Raw genomic sequence first — 21132 nt, 5'->3', positions numbered from 1 at the left:
CTGTCAGAATTACTTTGCCTAAACAGAAAAGACAAGAGTAGATGAAGGAGGGAAATGTTGGGGTATTTTCTCTTTTCCAAATGCTATCAGTGAGAGAAGGATCACAAATACTTTCAGCATTTATTAATACCAACCAATGCTAGAGACCATCTCTAGGGTCAATTGGCTGGTTAGGAACACCTCAGCTTGCTACATAAAATGAAGCATCAGCTCAAACTTCTTTGGATTCCATCTATAAGAGGCTCAAGTCATTCAAATCATCCCTAAACTTCTTCAACCACAAAGACAAAAGTGTTGTTACAGCCTCCAAACTATAACATTGTTCCTACAAACAAATGCAGTTCACATTATGACAACCTACTTTATAAGATAGTTGTAGCACATTCCAAGGGAAGAAAGGGAAGAGGAACTCTGTAGAAATGTAGAACAGCCATGTTTCCGAGAGTGATTATCCACTTTCTAGAATATTTAAGACCATATTTGACACTCTGTCTTGCTTCTTTTTACTAACCAATATTTATTACTAGGCCTCCTTGCTAAGAAGTCAGTAATAGAGTGCAAACTCACTTTCCTATTAGACTAAAATAAAGAACAACAGCTCTGTTGGCTACACAATTATTTAGCATAAAAAGGAATATTGAAGCACTACTTGTATTTATGTTAAATGTTGGGTTTTCATGGAAGACTTTGTTGAAAAAATATAAAAAGATTCTCCTGCTAAAAAGGTTTTTGAAACACTGGACTGTCTGATCCCCAAAAGCTCTTTCCAGAACATTCTATGGGCCTATAACATAATAGACACATAAAATTTTCCACTGGATCCCCATCATGATTTCCTTCTTTTACCGTAGAAGATACTGTGATATAAAATAAGAGAAATATCATAGAAAAAGCAGACTAGATTCTTTCACAAAGGTAGAATGTGAGGCCAAAGAAGGCCTAAAGAGTAGAAAAAGGACATTGGATAATCAAATTATTTTCTCCCATTTTTATTGTTGATGGTTTAAATTGGAATTTGGCATATAAAGAAATTGAAAGTTAGATAGCTTTTATTTATATGTCCCATCAGTCAAATAAATGCTTCAGTAATGTTATTATACTAATCAACAGTCCTCCAATATTTATATGTCATCAGGCAGATGCTATACAAAATTTTATCAATTGCTTTCAACGTTTCAGCAGCACTTTATGCTGTCTGCTTTATTTTCTACAATATTTCAATTTATGCCTTATGAGTCTATCAAAATGGCCTTTTTTATGAACCTATACACTAGTTCTGTATCTAGGCCTTGGTAAATTCAAGCACAACCTCATTTCTGCCTGATACTTTTCACTGTCACTGTTTAATTTAATATCAGTTTTCCATCTAGATTTGAGGAGGATACAGCATTCCCACTCACCTCAAACAACTCCTCCCTCCACCCCCCAAACTTTTTATACGAAAGTGAATTTGCTATCGGGAAATCCTTCATCTGAATCTAATCTGTTTCTGAAAACTTGTTGGATAGCGAATTTTGAATAGTGCAATTCTTTTTTTTTATTAATTAACGGAAAAAAAGAAATTAACCCAACATTTAGAAATCATACCATTCTACATATGCAATCAGTAATTCTTAACATCATCACATAGATGCATGATCATCGTTTCTTAGTACATTTGCATTGGTTTAGAAGAACTAGCAACACAACAGAAAAAGATATAGAATGTTAACATAGAGAAAAAAATAAAAGTAATAATAATAGTAAAACAAACAAACAAACAAATAAACAACCAGACAGACAAAAACAAAAACAACAACAACAACAACAAAAAACCTATAGCTCAGATGCAGCTTCATTCAGTGTTTTAACATGATTACTTTACAATTAGGTATTATTGTGCTGTCCATTTTTGAGTTTTTGTATCTAGTCCTGTTGCACAGTCTGTATCCCTTCAGCTCCAATTACCCATTATCTTACCCTGTTTCTAACTCCTGCTGGACTCTGTTACCAATGACATATTCCAAGTTTATTCTCGAATGTCAGTTCACATCAGTGGTACCATACAGTATTTGTCCTTTAGTTTTTGGCTAGACTCACTCAGCATAATGTTCTCTAGGTCCATCCATGTTATTACATGCTTCATAAGTTTATCCTGTCTTAAAGCTGCATAATATTCCATCGTATGTATATACCACAGTTTGTTTAGCCACTCGTCTGTTGATGGACATTTTGGCTGTTTCCATCTCTTTGCAATTGTAAATAATGCTGCTATAAACATTGGTGTGCAAATGTCCGTTTGTGTCTTTACCCTTAAGTCCTTTGAGTAGATACCCAGCAATGGTATTGCTGAGTCGTATGGCAATTCTATATTCAGCTTTTTGAGGAACCGCCAAACTGCCTTCCACAGTGGTTGCACCATTTGACATTCCCACCAACAGTGGATAAGTGTGCCTCTTTCTCCGCATCCTCTCCAGCACTTGTCATTTTCTGTTTTGTTGATAATGGCCATTCTGGTGGGGGTGAGATGATATCTCATTGTGGTTTTGATTGAATAGTGCAATTCTTTATCCCATTATTTTAAATTAGAAAAGAAAGTTTATTCCCATTCATTTACAAATTCTAACCAATTTCCTCAAATATCACTAAAACACTCTTAGATACAAATATGTATCATACTGTAAGGCATTTATAACACCAATTATCTAATTATTGAACACTTGAACTAATTAGCAGATATGTTCATGTGTAGTTCACAATGATGCTGTACTGTGCTAGATACAAATCCTATTTTCCTCTTATACTGAAAGGGACAAGTACAAAGATGTAAATAAACCATGAAATAATATGTTAAAGGTACATAATTAACACAAATGACACTTATCAAGGGAAAATTAACAATCAATTAAAAAGAGGTCATTTACAGATTGAAAAATTGCCTGAGTAGTCCCACATAATAATGGGGGAGAGGGTGATAATTACAATGCATACCACATTTACAAAAGGCCAAAAGGAGAACAATGAGAGCACGATTTGGTGCACTCTATATTCTCTTGCCCAGAGTCAGGCAAACTTAAACTTTTAGCTAGCACATATATGTGGATTAATCGTAACTGACTTTCAATTTGGAAGTTTGGGGTAAAAATATTTTGCAAGCTGTTAGAGAAAATATTCTAATATAAAGTTTAGATAGTGAGAGAATACTTGTTTTCTTCATGGACCTTCAGTTGCTCCTAATTGATATTAATGATAACGTCAGCTTATGCCAATATAGGGCTTCACAATTTACACATGTTTTATATATATGTATATATATACATATATATGTATATATATATATAAAACATATAACACTTACATATATAACTATTTATGTTACCTTTTTCATGATTAATTCAACTAGTCGCTTTGATTCACTTTAGAAAATATAACTATATATTTCTATTTATGAACAACCTAGCCATATTATTACCTTTGAAAATTTTTACTATAATTTATATGGCTAAATTTATAAATACCCAAGAGTTTATTTTTCCTTTGCTTGTAAGCAGGATAAACTCTCGCTAAGCAAATACTGGTAAAAAGAATTTAAAATCAGTATCATTCTGGAAAAATTCAGGTGTGGTGAATAGAGAAATATGAACGTATTTCTCTGTGGTCTTTGTTTACGATTAAAATGCAGCTTTATTAAAACAGGTAAGCATAAACCAGATAATTGAAAAGGAAAATAAATGAGGGTACAAAACAAGATTCTTCAAGAAAATCAACAAGTCAGTATTGTCACTAACCTCAGTTAATCTTGCTAGGTTTGAGCAGAATGTAACTTTTCTCTTACTCAGAATCTGGGTATTGCTGTACCTTTTTTCCTTCCTCACTTCCAGCATCAACCAACTTATTCTGCTTGATAGGACAATTAAAATGATAATTTTAGCATTGCCATGGTCTCCTCTGCTTTAATTTACTCAACTTGGTGACAAGATCTCCAGGGTACTTTTTTTTTGTTTTGACTTCACTTTGGCTTAACCTAGAATTAAAGCACCCATTTAGTAGTTTTCTTCATTGTTTTCTTACTATATTGCTTCTCATCAGTGAGATTTAATTTTAGAAATTTCTGGAAAAATGTCTTCCTGACAGCGAGGGAGATGACCCCCAGGGATGAGCCTGGCCCTAGCACGGTGGGAACAACAATGCCATCCTGACCAAAAAAGGGGAAAAGAAGTGTAGCAAATGAGGCATCAGTGTCTGAGAGAGTCCAAATAGAGACAAGAGGCTACACTGGAGGTCACCTTACACATGCTTCAGTTAGACACTGCTACCTATCATAACTTGCCATACCCCAACTAAAACCATTCCTGCCAATCCTAAAGAACACTTAGGGCATCATAAGATTGTGCAAAGGTTCCATGCACTAGGGAAACTCTCCAAAACCTACAACCTCCAGATGGGTCCCTGGACCAGATAAGTCCTGAAATGCACAAGGGCCAGCTTTTCCAGAACATCAAGTAGTTCCATCCCCCTATCCCATATGATAGACAACCCCTTCCAACATGAAGGGTAGGTAGTTAGAATGGGCATGGCCCAAATGCCCCTCAAGAGTGGAAGAAAGATCAAAGGTGATGGTGGAGTTATACAGAAAAGGTTGGGTTTAACAGATGAGTATGAATACTGAATCATCATACTGACATTTCTTTTGGTCTCCAGTGCCTTAGAGCAGCTAGAAATAAAAACTAAAGTTGTGGAATTGTAACCTATAACAAACTCTGAAATCTACTTACATATAATTGTTGAGATGTACTTTGAAATTTATTGCTCCTATGTATATATGTTATTTAAAGAGGAGGAGTATAACAGAGAAGATGGGATTTAACAAATGGGTATGACTGAATCATTATATTGATATTTTGTTTGTTTCTCCAGTATCTTGCAGCAGACAGAAGAAAAAATAAAAAATCATTGAACTGTAACCCATACCAAACTTTAAAATCTGTTTTATAACTACTTGTTAAAATGTCCTTGAAATTTTATTGCTTTTTTGTATATATATTTCATAGTAAAAAAAATGTTAAAAAAGAAATTCCTGGTTAAGCCTTACTTTGCCTTTCCACAATCCTTCATCAGCTCTGAACTTATTGAGAGTTTTTCCATCTTTTCATGATGGAACACAAAGATAGACATTTTTGATGGCTGGAAAGCTTGCTTTCTTGATTCATTCGTTTAATGGATTCAAATGTTTTGACAAACTGCTCTACAGCTTTAATGTTCAAATATTTAATGAAAAGTCGAAGTTTTTTTGAACAGAGTTCTAAATTATCAGTTGCTATATTAATTAGCTTAATATGAACCTCAAGTAAAATCATCATAAAAGTGATAGGCTTCTTGAACTTGTAAGCAAGTTTTTTTAAACTCCCCAGGAGGTAAGGTTAGCTTGGGCTCCATGTTTTGTAAAGGTTCTTCTGTAAAATCTGGGTATCACGAGATTCTGCCCAGTCCAGCATTTCAACTGGAAGGTGGAGCCCTTCTAATTTTTACATACAGCTCTTTTCTCAGCTTCCTTATTCTTTTCTTTTTCCTTTAATAGATCACTCCAGAGTTCCTAATGTTTGGTATGAGATGATGCCTCAAATAATATCTATCCACCTATGCAGCCCATCTGTGATTCAGCTTCTACTATTGTTCCAGGTACTGCTCCTAGCTGTAGCAATCTCTCTTCCTGATAGTTGTAGAATCTTCTCTCTACACCTTATCTTTATCTTTTTCCTAGCTCTCTTCATTTCCCACCTCACCACCACTTCAGTCTCTCAAAAGTCCATCATTTCCTTGGCAATACAATCTATTTTAGCTTGTCTTTTTGATAAGCACCAACTTGCCTGTGGCCTATGAGAAAGCTATATGGAATTAACATTCAGATACGTAATTGCCTACTATTTTGTTGAGTAGCCTCCCCCGAGGGAAAAAGGTGGTGGTACTAACCAGGTTCTAATATGGAGGGGAATGAGCCAGTCGAGTCCAATGGGGCCAGTATCATTGCCAGATGAGGAACTAAACAAAATTTAAAAGTATCACTCTTAACAACCTTCTCTACAGGTCTTAGAGTCTTCTTTAGCTTTATTTACCCTAACAGCTTTTTATCATGGTATTCATATGGACTGCCTACCTGTATCTAAGCTTTTGGGAATCAGTATACGGGAGATGGAGAAAGAAAGTATCATGGGGATAAGTCAAGAAACGAAGAGGAAAACTCTTTTCAGTTGCAGCAATTGGAAAAACCCTCCTGAATATGAGACAGATAAACTTTAAAGTTTAAATGTGTTGGATACCTCTACCTGAGCTAAATTTTATTAAAACCAGGCAGAGAGCCAACTGGTAGCTAGCTGATGGCACAGGTCTAGTAACTAGGCCATACCATAGAAAGGAAATTCTAAGGTTCTCTTCCAATGGGGTAGATTCAAGGGTAATACTTGGCCAGTGTGCACCATTTAGTAATACCAATTATTAAAATATTCAAATAAGAATAACAATTTATAATAATAAGAAGCTAATGCTGTGAAACACCTCCAACCAGCTTCCCTGCATCTAAAGTGGTAATATCTGGTATTGGGTCCTCTAGGACCCAGCTCAAATGCCATTATGAGCAGCATCCATTTTGGTTGGGCAGAGTCCATACCATATCTGTTGCTAAATATTTTGACTTTCTGTCCTCGGTGGACTGCTTGGAAAGAATAATTTCAAACCGAGGGTTCCTCAAGCTAAATACAAGCCAGTATCTTTACAGAGGGTCATCTCAATTTCTCTAGGACCTTCAAGACTTGAAGCAATTTCCTTTAATCTCTGAGATGAGAGAGAAATCGGGACTCTGAGAAATCTCAGAAACTGTTGAGGTTGTTTAGTACTGTGGAATAGGGATGGGGAGAATTCAAGGGAAGGCCTGTAAGTGAAAGGTAGTATAAATTGACTCAGAAGAATTCAGAGGCTACTGTTAGAGTGGGTGTTCAGAGGATGACGCTGTGATGCTGGTGACTACTTTATGGAAATATTGACTCAATTGACAGAACCTAAAGTCAATGAAAACTTCCTGGTCTCTAGTCTTTCTACTCACAGTCAAGATTAACACATTTTACTCAGCACTTATCTTTTATTTCCAGCCTTAAGCTACAAAATCTCAGAAAAAAACAGATAGAGATGTAAGGGGCAAGAGAAGGCAAATGAATGAACCATCCAGGATTCTGAACCTTCTTCTAGGGCTTTGACCCCCACAAGCTATGGTTCCATCCCCCTCCCATTTCTGGAGCAAAGAGCAAGGCTCAGTTTTGGCCTCTTATTTCAGAAGACCCCAGCAAAACTCTGAGTGTGAGGATTCAACCTACCTCTCAGAATCCCACAGTGTGTATTAGGAGCCTTGTGTGACTAGCCCTGTGCAATAAGGAAAACAAGGGGCAGGGAATTCCTGTCCTCAGGAGACAGTACTCTTTCTTCAGGCTGTTTAAAGTATGAGGCTTAAACAGTGTCTGCAATGATTTGAAAGGTGAAAATCTCTAAGTGCTACAGACAAGACTGAAGATGAAGGTCTTATTCAATGATGCATTATATATAATTCTAAACAGATACACCACATATGCATAATCATATATATATATATATATACACACACACACACACTCCATATTTAAAATTCTATCATTTCTTTTTCTATTTTATTGCTTGGTATTATTTTATTTTGTGGATATATCACAGTTGTTTTTACACTATTTGACATATAAGCCATTTTCAATTTGGAGTTCTTATGAATAAAGCTAACATTAACCTCCTTTGGGTGATCATATGTTCTTGCTTCTCTTATTAAATGTATGATTACCTGTTTAATAAGCTAATTTCTTTTGAAAAAAAGAATTCATTATAGTTAAATTTAAATTGCTGATTCAACTTTGGTTGGATTGTATATAGTTTTTGAACTCTTCCAATTTTCTACCACACTTGGTTAATGAAAACTGGATCAATTGACTGTTCTAACTCCTTCTAATTGTTTCTATTTCCTCACACATATTATTTCCTTTGGGGTAGGATAGGCATGATAAGATAAGCAAGAAGGGCATGAAACAGTAACTTTGTGTTAAAGAGACAAGGCCACGGATGAATTTTTTGCATATGGCTAGAAGTGACTCAAGAATCACAGAAATTTAGATTTTCCTTTTGGGAATTTAACAGTGAGAAGAAAGTGGCTTTTGTTTAAGGTCTCTTCCAAGCCGAGGCACACAATCTAGTTGAACAAATGAAATTTCGTTGTCCAAAACAGTACAGTAAATAAATGTGAAATCAAACAGCCATTTGTATATGGAAGGTGTTCTCGAAGATGGACTTTTTTCTCTTTTGAAAGTCTCTTTGTGGAAATAAATTTCAGTGGTATTGCTGAGATTATGGTCAACTTACCTTAGGTTAGGAGGATTTCTCTTTCCTCAATTTTTTTTTTCTATCTGGGAGGTGGAAAGGAATAGAACTATTGATTTTAGTAGAGTTAAAGATATCTCCTCTCATGATGGAAGGATTTTTCTTAAAAATTTATCTCTGCAGTAAATGATTCTTTGCCTTTATAGGGTTGAGGGAGCCCTTCTCCTTAGGTTTGGAGGACTTCCCCTTTAAACGTAGGCTTTGTGGAAATGATCTATAAGGGCCACTGTTCTAATGAGGTTGAAAAGCCCTCCCTAAAAGGACTTTCTTTAAAGAAATAATTTATTTGGAAGAAATGAAATTGGAACATCTCTCCTTAAAATAATTTTTTTTCTTTTCTTTCTTTTTTTAAATAAATACTTGAGGCTAGAAGATAAATAAGGCCCCTGGGTCTGGGTGAGATTGGGAAGTTTTAGAATGAGATTTCATTGTTTTCTCTATTTTGTAAGGGATGGGATGGAGGGGTATCATCGGGAATAATATGCATTGCCTTCAACAGAATGTTGGTGCATGTTGCCTTAGGAGGATTTATTTTAGCCTCTCAAAAATGATCTCCTAATTTCTTTCCTTCCTTCATTTGTTGGGAGAAAAATGTTCAGGGACATTAGTGAGTTTGGGGGACACATTCTTTCCGTAAAAAAGGAGCTTTTCTCTCTTAGAATACCCTATTTTCTTCCTTTTTTCTCTTGATCTTAAATGTGTTCACTTGTTTTGAGAACAAAAACAGGTTTGTGGGCTTTGTTGAGGTTGGAGTTACCTTCCCTAAGACTTTAGCTTTTAATCCTATTTCTCCTCTACACTTTCTTTTATATCCTTCAATTTGTTTTTTATTTCCTGTTTTAAGAATAAAGCTTTTGGGTTTTGGTGAATTTGGGGTTACCACCCATTAAAAGGACTTCCTTTTATTATTCTTCTTCTAAGAAAAGTGTATTTGCATTTGTTTTGGTTCATTTTTTTTTTTTTTTGCGGGGGTTATTTTATTTTTTTTTTTTGCATGGGCAGGAACTAGGAATCGCACCCGGGTCTCCAGCATGGCAGGTGAGAACTCTGCCACTGAGCCACTGTAGTCCACCCTTGTTCATGTTTTAACAGAAAGGTTCATGGATCTTGGCGAAGTTAGAACACTTTAAGGGGATTTTTCTCTCATTTCGTTTCTATTACCTGTACCACCAACATACATGCCTTGCCATTGTTATTTTTTCTTTTAAACTTTAAAAAATTATATTTTGAGAAAAAGGCTCATGTGTTTCAGTGAAGGTAAGGCATCTCCTCTTGAAGGCAATTTCTTTCTTTTCCCTTCTTCCCCCTTTCTAGGAATTAAAAATTCATGAGATTTGTTAAGATTGGGGGCCTAGCCTTTAATATATCTTTCTTTTTTTAAATTAAAATGTTTGTATGTATCTGAAGGGGGAGGGGATGAGTAAGAGCCATTGTCTTTGATGATTTTTGAAAGTATCTGCTCTTAAAAAGGTTTCCCTTTTTTGGTGATGAATAGAAGTTATTTTCCTTGTTGAGGTTGGAGAGCCTGACCTTAAGAGAATCTTCCTTTCTTTTGGTTCCTTTTTTATTTTCTTTTTTCTGTATTTATTTAATTAATTTTTTATTGGTGGGAGGGGCATAGGTTCATTATCTTGACACTGGTGGAAAGGTCTTTATTTATCTTTTTAAACTGAGATATAATTAATAAAACACTACAAATTTCGTTACTTTAAAGTGGACAATTCAGTGGCTTTTATTATATTCACAAGGTTAAGCAACCATCAACAATATTTAATTCCAGAACGTTTTCATCACTTCAAAGGGAACCCCACACCCTTTAGCTCTCACTCTCCAATCTCAGTTCTGGTAATCACTAATCCACTTTCTGTCTCTTTAGATGTGCTTATTCCTGACATTACCTAACATTGGAAGAAATGATCTTAGGGGGGTGAGTTGAAATTGCTTGACCTTCCCCTTTGGACTGTTTATTTTTGGTCTCAATTTGGTAAGAAATTGGCATGGGCCATGGGGTACAAATAAAGTTTATAAAGTCATGGACCTTTTTTTTTTTGGCATGGGCAGGCTCTGGGAATCGAACCCAGGTCTCTAGCAGTCATGGACTTTTTAACATTAGAAATATTGTTTAGTTAAGATGATTTCTCTTTTTATCATTTAGAAATTGACTTGGAAATAAAAGCTTCATGGGTTTTTTGTGAGGATAAAGAACATCTCCCTTTAGCATTTCTTTTCTCTTTTTTTAAAAAATAATTTCCAGATGAGGTATAAAGTTCATTATCCTTGGTAACATTATGGTCGCTGCCCCTTTCCTTTCTGTTTTTAAATTATCAAATTTATTTTTCTGTTTTCATAGTAAAATTTATTGACTTTGGTGGGGGATCTCCTGTTAGAAACACTGCTCTCTTTTATTAATCCTTAAAGTTAATATTTCCACAGAGGGAGTTACTGTCAGTGGGATTTAAAAGGTTTTGCATGCTATCTTTAACAGGATATCTACTTATTTCCTTTCTTGAAAAACATCTTCTTTGGGAGTAATGGTTTCAAAGTCTTGTGCCTCTTCTTTCTTGTTGGCCTCCATCTACGAACATCAGAATTGGACCAACAATTACTGCTTTGGGTAAAATCAGAGCTGATGAAATGTCAGCTAAAAGATTTTTCTTAGACAAACAAGGATCCTACCTGTCACAGAAAACCAACTGTTGGTTATTCAAAAAGTCCATAATAGATAAATTAATAACTATAGCCTGTTAGCTGTCAAGTTTTATTTTTGCCCTTCTCCACACTCTTGTGTTGGTCAGGGGAACAAAAGAGCTAGGAATGCAGAGGAAACCATTCTATGAACTGTAAAATGCCATACTAGCAGAAGGGATTATATAATCCTTACTATAATGTCCCTGAAAGGTTTCCTAGTCTCTATGGATTTGTTTCTTTTCCATGTAAGCACGTTGGGTAATGGCTCAGCCTTTCCTTTTGGTTTGCAGATCTGCAGAAGCCCCAGTCAGAGATTTCAATTAACATGTAAGAATTATACTCCCAGAGAAGAAAGATCGCTGACCATATGCCTCATTATCCTTTCTTGAACATAATGCAGCAAATGCTCAGGAGCACTCAGAATATACAAAATAAATCAGATGGTGTCATCAAAACCTGGTGAAGAGGGTGGGAAAGAACCTAAGAGGAAAGAAAAGACTATTATCCTGATCTTCAACAGTAGAATCTACAATCCCAATCATGTTTACAGTCACTGAGGATATTTTATTCATTTAGAAAAAGAATTTATTATTCTTGAAACCAGCAATATCATCATTGTTCTGCTGATGCCAGGACTGCATGGGATAAGGACAATTACCAAGCTATTTTTTTAAGTTGTTAATAATATGCTCCCTAGTTATTTTTACAACACCCATTCTGAAAATGGAAAGATTGACTGCATTTTCCTAAAGGCGCTGTATTTCAGGCTATTTAAATAAACATTTACTTCTCACTCTGCAGTTCCAATGGACCCCGAAACCAATGAGAATGTATTTCTATTTATTCAGTAGCCTCCATGTTGCTGAAAATGTAATTGATAAGTTTCAAGCATCAGCAAGTGTTTCTTGAGCCAAACAGGGATGGCTGCACTGGGAGAGAGAGCCCCTACCTAATTCATAGATAAGGAAGACAATAAAATATACAGGCAATAATCACCAGATATCATAAAAACAAGTGCTTGCTACTTTGCAAGAAAATGTATGCAAAAATACTAGGGAAAGTTTCTATTATGGTTTAAGGGGTAATGGGAATTATTGTGTAGTCACCAGGAGAGGTACACAAAACCCCCTCTCCTCCCTATCCCATCCTGCAAATAAAAGCCACAGAAGTGTGTTTCTTCCCAGATTTTCATTAATCACTCAGATAGTGTGATTATCATTTCATGGCTGGTCAAAGCCCAGTGAATAAATAAATAAACTTTCTTTCTTCAACCACAGCTGAGAGGAGAGAAACAAATACAGTCCATTTTATATTAGTCCCACTCCCCCCAAGAAAGTTATAGCATTGCTAAAGAACCAATTTAAACATCCTAATTTACACTTTCTGCCACCAGTGGGGAGACAATGGTTAATTTCGTGGAAATCCAAACACTTTAGAAAGGAAATAGAAAGGTTTGGTTCATAGACTGGGTTACTCTGGTAGCTATTTGGAAAGAAAACGTGGGCCCTTTTCCTCAATCTTTACCCCTCAATTCAATGCCCCAGTGTTTAGCATTGAATTGCAACCAACAGGTTTTGAAACCTCACTGAAATCCCAAGAGTTTGGAATACAGGCAGAAATATGTGGATTTTTACTGCAATATCAGTCATCAAAATTTTCTGGGAAAAACCTGAAGTCACATTCAAACACTTGGTTCTGCTCATTTAATCCTTAGAATTATCAGGCTAATTTCATGCTACTGACACTGATTGTGCCCTACTGCGGTAGATTTCATTGTATGGTGAGAACTGTATTTTGTTGTGTTGCCCTGAGATTTTGTATGTGTGTGTGTATTTGTTTGTTTTTCCCCATGCTTGCCTCAAGGAGGCAGTGTTTGAAAACATTGCCAACCCAGCTTAGCTGGCAACCCCTTTACCTCAAAAGACGCCAGTCAGTTGGTTATGGGTGATGTTTGCTTGAAGAAGCAGCAGAAGAGAATGGCCCTATCATTGAAGATTAGATGTTCCCATCTGCACCAAAGGGCAGTTACATAGTGACATTCAGGGTGTTGAAGAGGGCTTGGTTCACAGCAACTTGAGCATTTATTCAAATCCTTTGCATCCTTTAAAACCCTTGTGAGTCATTGATTAGTTCATTTACATGGACCTCAGGGGGTGGCCAAGGTTCTTAATCTTATTCTACACATTAGCAGCTCAACAAATGAATGGCTTTACCAAGGGCAAAGTCATTCCCCTCCACACTCTGGTGTCTTGCCAGTGCTGCTACGTGTCGGTGGGTCAGCCAGCCAGTACAAATGAGTGGACACGATGTAAAGGAAGTTAACCTGACTCCCCCTGACATTTTTCTGTCAAACTGATGGGAGATGCTTTCTCACTGTCAGAGAGCTCATCCCAAGGTTTTTGGCTTCAGGTCAGTCTTCCCAAGGCCAGAGAGGAAATGCATTCCTTGAGCATCTTGGTAATTAAGTCCCCAGGTGCCCTGCACTTCTGGCTCCTAGGAGCTTTTTGCAAACCCTTCCAAAAAGATCTCCCCCAGACCTCCCCTGTTTAGCTGCTCTGCCCTTCTTCAGATTACTGTAGGGAAGAACACTAGAAGAAGGGGGAAAGACCCATTCCTTGCTGAAAGCAGGAGTGTTGGATTTTTTAAAAAATTGTCAGACTCCTCTGCCGTCCTATTATTTATTGTTAAACCTCCTGACCCCTCCCCCCACTTTTTTTCCCCCCCGCTGTGAAATGTTCTGCTTTATCTTTCCTTTTTTTCTGGTCGTTTCTCATTGCATTACTTTGCAAATTCGAACTTCCTTATTCCTAATTCGGGGAGCAACTAGCACTTCTATCTCCCTGCGCCAACCAACCTCTGAGCCACGCCCCTCCCCCCCATTGGTGCCTACATTCTGCAGGTGTGCTGTCCAGAGCAGCGTCCCTGCACCCTGCCAGGCACGCAGCAGGAAGAATGGGCATTGTTGGTGTGTTGAGCTGTGTTTTTTTTTCTTTTCTCTGTGCTTTTTCCCCTCAGGGGAAGCTAAATTGAGGTGTACATAGGCGTCGGCACGATTTGCACAGCTTTTTGGAACAAAGTTTAGGGGAAAAGAAGAGTAGGGGGAGAACCAAGAAAGCAAGTAAGACAGACTCCCGCTGAAGAGCAGACGGGGGTTCCAAGGGTCCCAGGCAGACACTGAAAGCCTTTTTTTTCCTTCCTCCCCCCTTGGGCGGGCCCCGAAATTCCTCCACTAGTGGACGCTGGGCGAAGCGCAATATTTTAGAAGGCATCAGCGTAGACAGGTAGAGATGAAGGTTCCCATCCACGCACCCTCAAATCCCAAAGTCTTACTTTCGTATGTCTAAACCAGGACTCCTGTACCGTTCCAGGCTGGTACCGTTGCGGGATACCAGCCGCCCGTTTGGGGCTGGACCCATCACTGTATCATTGCGTTTGCACTTAACCTGCGAGGAATTCCTGCAGACAGATGGAATGATGGCTTTGACACATGCATGTTCTCACCCTCCTCCCGCACGGACCCTGCTTTTCCCCTGCAGTGCTCTTGGACGCCGCCCATCCCCTCAGCCGCATCCCGGCATCCAGGTACCAGTGCCCAGCAGCTCGCAGAGGCTCCCAACACCTCCCTGGAGCAGTTGCGCCCCAGCTGAGGTGCTCCGTCCTCCAGTGACAGGGAGAGGTCCAGGCAGGAGGCCGCAGCTCCGCAGCCTGGGCCTCTGCGGCAATGACTAAGGCTAAGAGGTGTATTCCATCGCCCTTGCTCAATCCCATCCCTTGAATACCCCGGGCCAGCCCCAAACACCTCTCCAGATATCAGGTACTCCCTGGGGGCATTTTCTTTCTCTTTCTCAAGAAATAGGCTCTCATCACACTATCACCCCTTCCCAAGGGGAAAACTGCTCTTACTCCCAACACGTGCTGTCACCCCCTTTCTAGCCCCAGACACTCCACTCACTTCCACATGTTGCTTCTCTCCTCCCAACCGCTTTCCACTACTCGGGCTCCGCCATCCCTACATCTTTCACAGCATCTTTGCCAGCCAGTGGCAGCAAAGCGGGATGCAAGAGGTACCCTGCTTCCTGAGAGCTGGAGAGCCTTCCGGCTTCACCCTGCTTATTTCCCCTGCCCCCGGAGTCTTTTCCTTACCTCTATACTGGACAACAGCACCGGCGTTCGGAGCGATGGCGATCTCGAGGTCTTTAGAGTGCTCTCTCGAGAGACCGCTGGGCACTGCAATAGACAAGGTGCTACGCTCTGCTCCGGACAGGACTCTGGAGCGGGCTCAGGGTAGGACTCTGTGGCTGCTTCTGGGGCGGGTTCTGTGGCTGGTTCTGGGGTCGGCTCTAGAGCCGGCTTTGGGGCTGGTCCTGTATCTTGTTCTGGGGTCGGTTCTGTGGCTGGTTCTGGGATCGCCTCCGGATGGGATCCTGGAACCGAGTCGGGACAGGGCTGTTGTACCAGTTCTGGAGAAGGCGTGGGGGGCAGTGGAGGAGGCTGCGGCGGCGGCGGCGGCGGCTCTGGGGACTCCGCCGGTTGCTCTTCATCCTTAGGTGGGGCAGTGCCCTGGGCCGCCACAGATCCGCAGTCCATGGCCGCACACCGCCTAAAGTCTGGGCAGCCTGCGCCCCTGGGCTCGGAGGGCTAAAGTACCCTCGGACTCCCCGCCCACTCCTGCCCGACAAACCCTTGCAGGGTGCCAAACTTTCTTCCGCCGCACTCCATGGCTGGCTCTGCTCTGAGATCTAACGGGGGGCGCTCAGCGTCTGCCTAGGCTGGAACACGCCCCTCGGTGAGCGCACACCTCTTCGTGGGCAGCCACTGGCCGGATGGGCGGGAAGCCGAGGAGTTTGCGGATGCGGACTGGGCAGAGCGCTTGATGACCTCCTAGCGACGTGCAGGAGGGGAGCAGGGGAGGCAAAAACAGGGAGGGGGAGTGGAGCTGCCTGGGGGGATTTGGAGCCGGACCGTTCTTAACCCTTTATTGACATGCATGGGGAAAAAAAAGCCAGTGGCGGACTTGAGGGTCTTTGCAATCCCCCTAACCATTCTGCTGTGAGCTGCTGCTCAAAACAGCTTCCATCCTGTGTCTGTCCTTTCACCTCAGCAGCAGGTGAGACTAGCCTCGGACCAACATCTTGCCCCTGCATCTCGAAGCCTCTGTGGGCAGGTAATCCTTTTTATCTAACAGAGGATACGAAATTAAGCAGCACGGTGTCAGTGTGTGTGTGTGTGTGTGTGTGTGTGTGTGTGTGTGTGTGTGTTTGCGTGGCTGGGGTAGGGCGACTTTCCACCGCCTATGGATTGAAGTAAAATTTGCTCCCCTCTGTTATTGCATTTCTGAGCTTTGTCAGATTTGAGCGGTTTGCCTTTGGGTACAGGATTTGGGGTGCTTCGGAAAAGGTGTGTGATGAGCGAGGGCGGAAGCCCTGGCTTTCCTCAGCTTGCAGATGTAGCCCTGAGAGCAAAGCAAGAGTGCTTCGTCGGCGGCGACGAGGTGTGCGTTGAGGAGCCCGGCTGCTCTGGTCTCCGCAGATATGAACGGATTTCTGTTTGGCTCGCCTTTGCCATGGGAGACTATCTTTTGCTTTTAGGCAGGACTTTTCACTTAAGTTGTTAATGCGCGCGCGTGTGTATGTGTGTATTTGTGTGTGTGTTTTGGGCCGGGGGAAATTCACTGCAACAGCCGTACCTTTTCCACCTCCTGATGCCTCAGGGATCGGAGAAGATTCTCTCCTGAAGGGAACGATGGGTTACTGCTGCAGAAATCTCCCCACAACATCGGGAGACTTTAGAAGCTCACAAGGTTCTTATTCAGTCATCACCTAGTCAGACATGGGCTTTAGAAACCAATATCCTGCAAAATTGCAATTAAAATTTGAGAAGACCGCTCTGTTAAGCCACTTCTGGGCGGGATATAGGGGAAGGCGTACCTGTAACCTAATCTGATGATGACAAGTGAATTTATCTCAGACAGACATAATGCTGCAGTTGTGGCTAGCAACCCCTCTTCTGCAGCCCCTCCTCTTTGCCAACTGATATTGACCAACCCAGAATTTTCTAGAACCTGCAGTACATTTCTTCTCCCTACACCACGTCCCAGCCATAAATAATACCAGAATACAGTCATACCTGACCCCCCTTCAAGTACCAGAATCTCTGATGAGATCTGCTTTTCGCAGATCCTTGCTGCAGCTTCAGAGCCTGAGCCCACCCTGCTGGAAATGGGTTACACTGCTTGAGAGCTACTAAGCTAGTGCTTGGATAATTCCTAACTCTGGGATAGGAAAGCCCAAGGGAGGTGAGCCCCATCTATCCAGTCTATCTAACTGGTGGCAGACCTCCTGCCACTAAATCCCCTTCACCCTCCTTGGGCTTTCTCTTCTCTCTCCCACCCTAAATTCAAGCAACCAGGCTGCTTTTAACTCTTAAGAGCTCAGGACTGAAACATACAGGTGCCAGATCTGACCAGTTCAACTTAGGCTTGTAGCTCACTTCTCAGGCTTTCATACCTTGACGGAATCTCTGCCCTTGAAAGCAGCCAAAATGCCGATTTAAATCCTTTCACTTAACTCTGGGCATAGAGTTAGAAGGGCTGAAAGCCAAGCAGTCACAGAGTAAGATGCAGGAACTCTCTTGAGTTACAGAGCAATGGTTTGGCATGGATGGTGTGCCATCAAGCAGGGCACCACCAGGGGACAACCTGGAGCTATCGCTTTACATGTTTTCATTGAAACTCTAGTCTATAATGCTATACTCAGTGATAATGAGTCGTAATATATCATATAAACTCTTGCGGCAAGGTCTATTTGAGATCAAATGCTAAAATCGTTGTGCATGGTTTTTGCTCCATTATGGTGGGTTACTAGAGATAGAGGGTCTAGCTTGTATTATAATTAGTATGATTTTTAAAATTTCTCAACATACCAGATGCTGAATGTGTTTTTTTTTTTTTAATTCTATCTTCAGTCCAGCATCGACTATACTACTTAACATAGAGGGAGTTTAGTGACCTACAGATGCACCTTTGCTGTATCTAATCTACACTTTTCTCTCCCCAGAGTCTTCTGGGTTCTTAGTGGAGGAAGCTTTAACTGGGTGCTTTTGTATTTTCCTCAAAACTTAACTTGGGGCTGAGGCCATAGTAAGAATTCAGGAAATGTCAGTTAAGTGGATAATCCATTAGAGGTTACTTTTTTTTTTTCCTGCATTGCTTTTTAGCAGTACTTGATATTTCAGATGATTGATTGTCATCGACAAGGCCCTTTTCTAATTGAATAATACTGATATAAAGTCCAAGAGACACATAAGAATTTCTTCAACCAGGCTTACCTGGAATGATGACCATCTCCACAGAAACTTGGGTGGACATGATTCCTGATGTCCCAGGGCAGACATGGTCCCTAACTTGGGACTTAATGGACATACTATAATTGGGCTGGATGAAAGATTGATCAGAACAGAGGGCTCATGTCTTTGAGTATGCAATGTAGTACTCCCCATGCCCCCACTCCCAAAATTTATTCTGGTTCCACTCAAAATAAAGTCCAACCAAGCGAGTATGAAAATCTTTTTATTTCAGCCATGCTAGGAGTTCTGGAGAGGCAAAGGAGAGAAAACTTGAGAAACGGCAAAGCTAAAGCTTTTATCCCTCTTTTTTTTTCATTGTTGGATAGGAGAATGATGCCGTAGTGCTATAGTGGAAACCCTTTTCCCTTGATTAATAGTCTCATTTTCCTTAAACCCTCCCTTTTAGAGCAATTTAGAAAGAAATCAGTATCTTTCTTGTGTCTTAACAGCTTCCAATCTCTCTACTCCTGTCCAATAGCAAACTTTAGACAATAATCGACTAAGTAAAATAAAGAAATGGGATGAAGAACAACATTTATGGAGGAGGTAAAAGATTCAAACAACTAATTTAGATGGGATTAAAATGTAAACTGTTATCCCTCACTTGCTCTACTCTCCTAGCTTTAACTGAAACAGGATTGGGGGTTAAGAAGTTAAAACTTTGTATTTGTATAATACCTTTTGATTTTTAAAGTGCTTCCACATATATAGTCTCACTTGAGCTTCATAACAAATGTGAGGCAAGCGAGTTTGGATTTTCATTTGCCCTTTCTGTATCCCCTAATGTTTTACAGGTGAGAAACATAAATCCAGTCAAGTTTAGTGACATGTCTCAGGTCACATAGATAATTAGCAGTTGGAACAGATGTTGTGAACTTGTGCCACTCCATTCCCAGCTAAGGGAGACTAGAGCATAATGCTGGGCCGAGGGCTGTGAGACAGGGGCTGTGTAAACTTTCTCTTTAGCAGAGTGGGAAGGTTGCCTTTTAATGTCCTTTCATTTCTTCAGCCTATAAGAGAAGCAGTGACTCTTGCATTTTTACCTTGAGTTTCTTAGCAATCCCTCCATAGTTAATGATCTGTAACCACGCTCACTATAGGAGGTCCCTGTTTAAAAGGAACCTTTTTGAATATATATGCAGTATAATAATCCTCTCAGAATGTACTCATTTTATTGACTCCATTATTGTATTTTCTTCAAGTGAAGCACTCCATGGTTAATATGCATTTACTGCCAGTCTGAGGTAAGTGCTGTTACCTGTTAGTGTAATGGGAACGGAAGGGAGGGGGCAGAAATACTGGACTCGATCCCTTCCTACAAGAATAATTGGAACTTGGGGGTTGAGACAAACCAATTACAGGTGAGAAACAATCCAAGCACAGATGCCAGTTTATGACCATGGTACCACACTTGTACTTGTGGGGGTGGTGTGGGGACACGATGTGACAGAGTGGAAGTCAAGAAATATGGTTTCAGATTCTACCACTAAACACATTGCATGATCTTATAAAAATCATTTAATATCTTTAGGTTTCAAATTTTCTCATCTGAAGAAATGGTGGTGGGAGCAAGGTAGAACTTGATCAGCTAGCCCTAAAATAAGTTCTAGTACAAAATGTTAATGATCCTTTGAAAGAACCAGAAAAGACTTCTTGTAGGAGGATATATCTTGAAGTGGATCTTGCATGATGCAGTTAACATGAGTTTGCAAGAGGGAACTGGAAAGACATTTACGGAAACAGGAGAGAAGCAAGAATATAAATTGAGAATGAACTAGGATGGTCAAGGTGAGGCACCATACCGAGGTCTAATAAGAGATAAAGTTAAAGCCAAGTAAGTGGTAGGGAGAAGGGGAGTTGTAGAAGGTGTTGAATTTGAATGCCAGACTCAAGAGTTTGAAGATTTTATTTTAAAGGTAATTGGGAGCCAATGAAGGTTGTTTGATATAGGAGTGGCATGGCAAAACCAACCAGTGAGAAAAAATTTATCCTTGATGGTTTTTCTTGAAGCATCTGTGAATCTACTTTGTTCACCTTGAACTGATACCCAGTTAATTCAGGATTATTTATGACATCATGATTCTTTCTTGAGTTCTCTGGTGTCTACAATGCCAAGGCTTTTGCCAATGCTGATGGCCCGATCTGCTTAACCACTTGCCTATACATTTGGATTCAGTCCATAATGGGGTCATTTGGCTTCCACGGATTAAATATGCTAATGGAATTCTTAATTTGAAATTCTAACTGATGATATATGACCAGGGGAATGGAGGAGATGACAGAAAGGTCTTTGTAGGCAGGCAGGCAGGAGTGGGTTGGTTGAGGACCTGAAAGCAGATTGAGATTAAGGACAGTCTGAAGGAGGATAAGAAAAGATGGCTCTTTGCAGAATCTTTGACTTACCATAATTTAGATATAGGGGAAAGCTCATGAAAAACATTCATCCTGTCCTGCATTGGCAAAAATCTACACTGAGCTCAGATTAAGAAGAGAAAACACATTGTCCTACTGTCATAGAGAAAAAAATGGCAGAATTTGGTGTGGCAGGTCACAGGTGTGTGTTTGTGTGTGTGTTTTAAGGGGGGAATGCAGAACTAATAGCATCCCTGAGGTGATAATGTTTGGAAAGAATGGAAAAGATTCCATCTTAGAACCCAAATGCTGTAGTGGCAGTGATGG

At 40.1% G+C, this 21132-nt stretch overlaps 1 protein-coding gene across 1 annotated transcript in view; it reads right to left on the bottom strand.

Annotated features, from left to right (window-relative positions):
- Positions 1-15696, bottom strand: part of DGKK (diacylglycerol kinase kappa) — a 185903-nt gene extending 170207 nt beyond the window's left edge. Inside the window, exons 1-2 of the mRNA XM_077147019.1 lie at positions 15253-15696; positions 14611-14953 (exon numbers count right to left, since the gene is read on the bottom strand). Of these exons, the coding sequence (XP_077003134.1) occupies positions 14611-14953; positions 15253-15696 (787 nt within the window). The remainder of the gene's footprint in view (positions 1-14610; positions 14954-15252) is intronic.
- Positions 15697-21132: the final 5436 nt, after the last annotated feature.

This window comes from Tamandua tetradactyla, chromosome X, assembly GCF_023851605.1.
Source record: "Tamandua tetradactyla isolate mTamTet1 chromosome X, mTamTet1.pri, whole genome shotgun sequence".
Lineage (NCBI taxonomy): Eukaryota > Metazoa > Chordata > Mammalia > Pilosa > Myrmecophagidae > Tamandua > Tamandua tetradactyla.
This window is presented reverse-complemented; position numbering and strand designations above follow the sequence as displayed.